Source organism: Neophocaena asiaeorientalis, unplaced genomic scaffold, assembly GCF_003031525.2.
Source record: "Neophocaena asiaeorientalis asiaeorientalis breed wild unplaced genomic scaffold, Neophocaena_asiaeorientalis_V1.1 scaffold43, whole genome shotgun sequence".
Taxonomy (NCBI): domain Eukaryota; kingdom Metazoa; phylum Chordata; class Mammalia; order Artiodactyla; family Phocoenidae; genus Neophocaena; species Neophocaena asiaeorientalis.
Genome location: NW_020173674.1, coordinates 7,275,750 through 7,283,456, shown reverse-complemented (window position 1 = coordinate 7,283,456; position 7,707 = coordinate 7,275,750). Strand labels below are relative to the sequence as shown.

Below are 7,707 nucleotides of genomic sequence, written 5' to 3'. Positions count from 1 at the left end.
GATATGGACCATGCTTCAGGGGAACTGAGCCTCACAGTGGCCGCAGGGTGACGTCCACATCCTTGGGGCTCTTGGTTCTGGCTCCTAAGTCAGAACTCCTACTCCCTATATGCAGCCAAGATACAACCCAGGAATTTCAGGTTTCCGTTCCCAGCCGAGCCTGGGATCCTGGAAAGGAAAGAATGGCAATGCTCTAGTCACCCAAGCCCTCGGGATGCTAAGGGTTAACGCAGGTGGCCGCGCAGAATCCGCCAGCACCGCTAGAGGGACCGTCCGTCGCAGCAAAGCCAGGCAGCTTCACAGTCACGTGGGAACGAGGGCGGGACTAAGCGCGAAGCCCGCCAATAGGCTGTGCTGTCTGTGACCGTGATAGCCAATAGGAGCAGGAAAAGGGGTCCCGGGATTACGAAGAAACGGCGGCCGGTAAGGGGCTACTGGGACATGGGGCTTCTGACCATTCTGAAGAAGATGAAGCAGAAAGAGCGGGAGCTGCGACTGCTCATGCTGTATCCTCCCCGATGCCGGAGCCGCGAGGGTAGCAGGGGGCCCCCGCCGGGTGGGCGGTGCCAGGCGCCCCCTACCGGCTGCGGGATGTGCTGCCGGCCGGCCCATACCAACTGCCCTTTGTGCGTCACGCTTGTGGGCCCTACCAAAGCTTTTGGCGGGTGGCCGGGAGGAGGCCGTACCACCGGCTCGGGGCGGGGGGCTTCGTTCCTAAGGCCAAAGGTGTGGGCGTAAAGGCGCAGCGGCCGGACCAGATGTCCCAGTGTAGGGGGAGGTGGGGCCCGGAGGTGACTCGAACGTTACCACCAGTCGGTCTGGCCCGAGCGTGGGGCGGTTGTCCTCTCGGGACCTGGGCGCCTCCTCTCCCTGTCGGAAGGTGCCGGGCCTCGGCCCCGCCCTCAAGGTCGGAATCCCGGGGGCCTGTGGGCCCCGCCCTTCACTCCTGGGAGAAGTGGGTGTGCAGTCGGCGGGTTGTTCAGCCCGTGGGTCCAACCGTGCGTCTCCTTCCTGCCTCACGGCCAGTCGGTGTCCCAGCGGCTGACGGCTTGCAGGCCCGAGGGCCCCGCTGACCTTCTGAGTCCTATTAGCAGTCATCTGCACTCGTTCGCCCTCCTCTGTGCCAGGCCCGGGGGCACCCCTAGCAGAGAGGACATTTCTGTGCGCAGATAACTTAAAAATAATATTTACATCATGTCTGTTTTGAAGAACTCTGAGAAAGGCACAGAGAATTCACTCATGTGGTAAACATTTATTGAGCGCCTACTGTGTGCTAGGCACTGTCCTGGGGGCCGGGGTAAAACAGCAAAACAAAAAAACCCGAACTTCACGGACATTCTAAGTAATGCTGAGGGGAGAAAGACCTTAACAAAATGAGTAAAATGCATAGCATGTACGGAGAATAATGCAGCTTAAATAAGGTGGTCAAAGAAGGCCACACTGAGAAAATAACAGTTGAATAAAGACAGGGAGGTGAGGGATGAACCATGTAGATATCTGGGGAAAATTATTTAAACAAAGGGAGCAGCAAGTGTAAGGGTCTCCAAGGAGGAACTCAGCTGGTGTGTTCAAAGGACTGTCAAGGAGGTCAGATGGAAGAGCCACCTCACGTGGGACCTTTTGGTTCTGGACTTTTCCTTGTTTTTCTTTTTTTTTTTAATTTAATTTTCATTTTATATTGGAATATAGTTGATTTACAATATTGTGTTTGTTGCAGGTGTACAGCAGAGTGACTCAGTTATACGTTTACATATGTCCATTCTTTTTCAGATTCTTTTCCCATAAAGGTTATTACAGAATACTGAGTAGTGTTCCCTGTGCCATACAGTCGGAGACTTTTCCTTAAATGAGAAGTGCAGGGAGGAGGTGAGATCTGAGACTAGTTAGGCCACTGCAGTAACACAGGTGAGATACTATGGGAGCTTGGATCACGATGGAAGCAGTGAGGTGATGGAAGTTGAGGGACGTCTTGATAGTAGGCCAGTAGGAATTGCTGCTGGATTGGACATGAGTGTGAGAAGGAGGTTTCTGGCCTGAGCAATTAGAAGAATGAGGAGCCACTTGCTGAGAGGTAGAAGGGGGCGGGGAACACATTTGGGCGGGGGGAGGATGAGAGCTCAGCTTGCGCCATGTGAGATGCCTCTGAGACATCCTAGAAACGTCATCTAGGCAGCTGGATATAGGGACCAATGTCCAGGGGAGCAGCTGGGTGGGACGTGTGAATTTGGGAGTCATCCGCATAAAGATGGTATTTGAAGCAGTGATCCTGGATGAGATCACTGAGGGAGGGAGTGTGGACAGGGAAGAGAACCTAGGCTGCTCAGATCTAGAGGTCAGGGAGATGAGGAGGAATGACCAGGTAGGCCAGGGGAGACCCAGACAAGGGTGTGGCCCGGAGTGGGGGGCGGAGCTGGGCTCTGTCAGCGCTGCTCATTGAGCAGGGGGAAGAAGGCTGAGGACTGCCCAGCCAGCTGAGAACAACATGGCGTCTCTAAGGACTGACCTTGGCCAGAGCAGTTTCGGGGAAGCAGTGGGAGCAAAAGTCTAACGGGTTCCAGAAAGAGAAGGAGGATAGAAATTGGAGAGGGTGAGTATGGACAACAGTTCTGAGATTTGCTATAAAGGGAAGGAAATAAAGGAAAAAGTCAGGGGGAGAGGGATCAAGAGAGGGTGTTGGGGCTTCCCTGGTGGCGCAGTGGTTGAGAGTCCGCCCAGCGATGCAGGGGACACAGGTTCGTGCCCTGGTCCGGGAAGATCCCACATGCTGTGTAATGGTTAGGCCCGTGGGCCATGACCGCTGAGCCTGTGCGTCCGGAGCCTGTGCTCCGCAACGGGAGAGGCCACAACAGTGAGAGGCTCACATACCGGGAAAAAAAAAAAAAAAAAAAAAAAAAAGAGAGGGTGTTGTTTGCTTCTTGTCAGCTGACGGGAAGCATCCAGTGGAGAAGGAAGCCTGGATGCTGGATGCTGGAGCTGCGGCGGGTGAGGGGGGATGGATGATCAGCCGCCAATTATCAGGGACTACGGCTGGGTCTCCGGAGAGGTCCTCCCGCCCCCTCCCAGCTGCAGGCCCCCTTAAGTGTTCGAAGGAAAGAGGAGGGTGGTTCTCTCCTGCTGCTGAACTTACCCATTTGTGTGCACGCTCGGCAGCAAAGGGTTTGGAATATTCGAAAAACAGAAAAGGCAAGGGTGGCTGCCTCCACATGCTTTGTTTTGTTATCCCCTCTGCCTAGAATGCTCTTCCCCCAGTCCTTCAAAAAGCTGGCTTCCTGCAGTTTGGGCCTCAGCTCGAGACGGTCAGAGAGGCCTTCCCTGGTGCTGAGCTAAAGGAGGCTCCTCGATGGCCCTCTCCGAAAGCCTCTTCACTGTGCTGACACTCACCGGCCTCTGACAGCGCCTTCCTTCTCACTTGTGTGCCCCGTGCCACTGTCCCGCCCTAGAGTGTAAGCTGCACAAGGTGGGGACTGTGGCTCCAGGCCGCCCCCAGCACCAGAGGTGTTCTGGCTCAGAGCAGGCCTTCAGTATATGTTGTGGGATGAATTAAGGAGCCTCTGGTCAGAGATGATAAGGTATTTCTTGACACTTTCACATGTATCGTGTGGGTCTGGCATGTATTCAACTTATTTTGATATGTGGTGGGAAATGATTTGTCCCCCAAGAGAGGGGCACTGTGATGATGTCACCAGGCTGCAGAGCATGGGGACTTCTCCTTAACCTGGCACACCCCAGTGGCCTGGACAATGCTGGCAAAACAACCATCCTCAAGAAGTTCAATGGGGAAGACATCGACACCATCTCCCCGACGCTGGGCTTCAACATCAAGACCCTGGAGCACCGAGGGTGAGCGGGGTCCCCGAGGGGGGGCCCGCCCAGAGCAGGGCAGGGAGGACAGGCGAGGGGCCAGGCTGACCTCCAGCCACCCCCTCCTTGTCCAGATTCAAGCTGAACATCTGGGATGTGGGCGGCCAGAAGTCCCTGCGGTCCTACTGGCGGAACTACTTTGAGAGCACCGACGGCCTCATCTGGGTGGTGGACAGCGCCGACCGCCAGCGCATGCAGGACTGCCAGCGGGAGCTCCAGAACCTGTTGGTGGAGGAGGTGGGCAGGAGGCCTGGCTGAGCAGGGGAAGCGGGGCTTTCCCCAGTGTCCGGGCCCCAATACTTTGTGCGCATGTGTGGATGTGTGCACACCTTCTTCAGCAGATTCCCTGAGGGGGCCGTGAACCCAGAGGGACACCTCAGGTGGGGTCTGTTCCTTCACTGAGCCCTCACCACGTGTCCAGCACCCTTGTGGAGGCAGAGACAACCTGTACAGCTGGTCTAGGGAGGCCCACAGTGCCTTGAGCAGGACACTCTGTGGATGGAGACATTAGTTTATAGCCCTGCGATGTCACTGCTTCACCACCCTGAGCTTCAGTTTCTGCACCTTGAATTGGGCTTCAGGGAGGATGACTTGAGGCCAGTGTGTGAAGCTTTGGGAAGCAGTGGAACCTGGCTCAGCAGTCGGACTCTTCGCTGTGTGACCTCAGGCAAGGCACTTAACTTCTCTGAATCTCCACTGCCTCATCTCTCAGATGGGCATTATAATTATGGCAATCTTAAAATTTATTGTCTGGGCCAAAATGCTCTTCTTTAAATAAAATTTTAGATCTACAGAAAAGTTACAATGATAGTAAAAAGATACCCCATATACCTTTCACCTCGCTTCTCTTAATGTGAACATCTTACAGAACTGCCATACAAATGGCAAAACTAAGAACTTAACATTGGTAAGTTACTATTAACTGAACTACAGGTTTTATTTGGATTTCACCAGTTTTTCCACTAATGTCCTTTCTCTGTTCCAGGGTTTGAGCCAGGTTACTACACTTCATTTAGTTGAAAACCAGGACACTTTTGAGAGTAAAAGAGAGCTGTTAATAATTATGGAGGGACAACTGGCATAAACAGGGGTGTCGAGCAGGTCCAGTGAGACCCTGGCTGTTGAATGCTCAGCCCTGGGCTGGCATGTCATGGCCCTTTTTAAGGGCCAGACCCACCGTCCACATGGAGGAACTCCCAGTCACAAACACATATATGGAAATAACTGGAATCACAGGCAGAGAGTGAGGCCTGTCAGGGCAGTGGGACAGTTAGAGGGCTACATGAACTTGGAAGAGGGAAAGGTCATTTCCAACAGACCCCATAGCCTCTGGGACAGTCGCATTCCTTGTGCATGTCAGGTCATCAGATCGGAGCAGTCTAGAACTGGGGAGCATCTTACCCATCACCCCCTCCCCATTTATGGAAGAGGAATGTGAGGCATGGAGGAGAGAAGTGCCCACTGGGCTGGTGATTGGGCTGGAACCAGGGTCTCAGCCCAGCCCAGGGCTCCCTCCACCCCATAAATGGCTGGACACGAAGGCCGTCTCCACACTACCCACCCCGCTTGTGCCTTCGCAACTACCACGGGACCTTGCCCTGAGCTTCCAGGTTGATCTCTGACCCCAGGTGCTCTGGGTGATTAGTGCAGGGGCCAGGCTGCCCTCTGAGCCTCCACCCCCTTGACCCCCTCTGTTTCTCTTCCCCAGCGCCTGGCTGGAGCGACCCTCCTCATCTTTGCCAACAAGCAGGACCTGCCCGGAGCACTGTCCTCTAATGATATCCGTGAGGTGAGTCCAGGCCTTGACGCAGGCTCACGGAGGAAAAGGGGCACGCATTTCTTTGTTAATTTATTTAAAAAACATTTATTAGCCCCTCCTGTGTGGCTGGACCTATTTGGGATACTGGAGATTCAGTGATTAATAGGATATCGTTGTGCCCCACAGCCTGGGGGAAGGCAGACCTGCAAATAGATTATTCCACAGGATAACAGTAGCCAACAAGCAGTGGGTGCTTTCTATGTGCCAGGCTCTTTGCATAGGTTAACTCATTCAATTCTCAAAGCAACCTCATGAGGTAGGAACTCTTATAATCATTCTACAGATGGTGAAGCAGGCTTAGAGAGATTAGGTAACTCACCCAAGGTCACATAGCCAGTAAGCAGAGAAGCCAGGATTTAAACACAGGCCTGTGTAACCCCAGGTTGCATCTTAACTCCTATTCTAGGGCTTGAACACCAGAATGAGAAAGAGTGGGGTTAGAATCTAGGTTCTGCCACTTACTAGCTGTGTGACCTTACACAGGTTGCTTAACCTCTCTTAGTTTTCCTCCTCAGTAAAATGGCCAACACATCCCTGGCTTATGGGGCTGTTGGGGGGAATGGATGGGAGGACATTTGTAGGGCCCATAGCACAATGTCGGAAGCCCTTGTTGCCATCTTATTACTAAGGGGTAGTACTGGCGTGGCGGTGTACAGAGAGCCTGGGTGCCCTGGGGCCCTGACATCTTCACCAGGGGTCAAGGGAGGCTTCCCAAAGCAGGCCCTTGAGGGAGGCATGCATTTCCCCTGGGCCAGCAGAGGGCAGGGGCTGAGGGTGGGCAGGGCCTGTGGTTACTGGGGCCCACCATCACCTTCTACCCTCCCAGGCCCTGGAGCTGGACTCCATCCGTAGCCACCACTGGTGCATCCAGGGCTGCAGCGCTGTCACTGGGGAAAACCTGCTGCCCGGCATCGACTGGCTCCTGGATGACATCTCCAGCCGCATCTTCATGGCTGACTGAGGCGCTCCCAGCAGGCCCTCACCAGGCACCATCCGTGGGGGGATGGGAGTCAGCCAGGCCAGCTAACACCCCCTGCCCACCCTGTAACCTGCTGCTACTGCTGCTGACTGCTGCACTGTGGCCAGCCGGTTCCCATGGCAGGAGGGCTGCCGCCCTGGCTGTCACCCTGGCTCCTGACCCGGCCTGCTTGCAGCTGCTGTACCAAGAGGAGAAGGCTGGGGCTGGGAGGGCCTGCCTCTGCTGCTACCGAGGCTGTGAGCCTCGCCATTCGCTCAGCTGTGAGAATAAATTGTTCCTCGCTCCCATTCCTGGCTGAGTCATTTGTTGATTCAACAGCTCTAGAGACTGCCTAGAACCCACAGTCCAGTGGGGGACAGAAAAGGACAGATGATTTCAGTCAGAGGGTTAACTGTCGCTGTGTCAAAGGGATGGTAAAGAACTATAGAAGCACAGAACAGCGCTGTGTAATTGCATTTGGAAGAGTCCAGGTGGACTTCCCAGAGGTGGTGACATGAAAGCTGAGAGTTGGGACTTCCCTGGGTGATGCAGTGGTTAAGACTCCACGCTATGCTCTGAGTCAGTGAGTGAGCAGATGTCCTCGTGCACTGCTGCCTTCCACTTGCCCACCTCACAGATGGCATGGAGTGAGTTCACGCACTAGCCCATCCCTGCCTATCCTGGCTTTAACCAAAGGCAGAAAAGCTTAGCAGCCCTCCTGGTAAGAGGAGACCAGAGTGGGACTTCCCTGGTGATGCAGTGGTTAAGACTCCACGCTCCCAATGCAGGGGGACTGGGTTCTATCCCTGGTCCAGGAACTAGATCCCACGTGCATGCTGCAACTAAGAAGCCTGTGAGCCGCAACTAAGGAGACTGCCTGCTGCAACTAAAGAGCCCCCCGGTTGCAACTAAGACATGACGCAACCAAATTAATTAATTAATTTTTTAAAAAAGCTGAGAGTGAAGGATGAGTAGAAGTTTTCTGGTGAGAGGATGGGAGGAAAGTTTACTAGAGCAACTGCTACCATCAGGGGGTATGAATTACAAAAAGGAATGCACCGCCACATCA

At 54.2% G+C, this 7,707-nt stretch overlaps 1 protein-coding gene across 1 annotated transcript; it reads left to right on the top strand.

The window, feature by feature from the left end:
- Positions 1–378: 378 nt before the first annotated feature.
- On the top strand, positions 379–6,948 carry ARL2 (ARF like GTPase 2). The gene is made up of 5 exons (XM_024749450.1): positions 379–506; positions 3,730–3,840; positions 3,936–4,098; positions 5,570–5,650; positions 6,507–6,948. Exons 1-5 carry the CDS (start codon positions 442–444, stop codon positions 6,639–6,641), a joined length of 555 nt encoding a protein of 184 aa, XP_024605218.1. The 5' UTR covers positions 379–441; the 3' UTR covers positions 6,642–6,948.
- Positions 6,949–7,707: the final 759 nt, after the last annotated feature.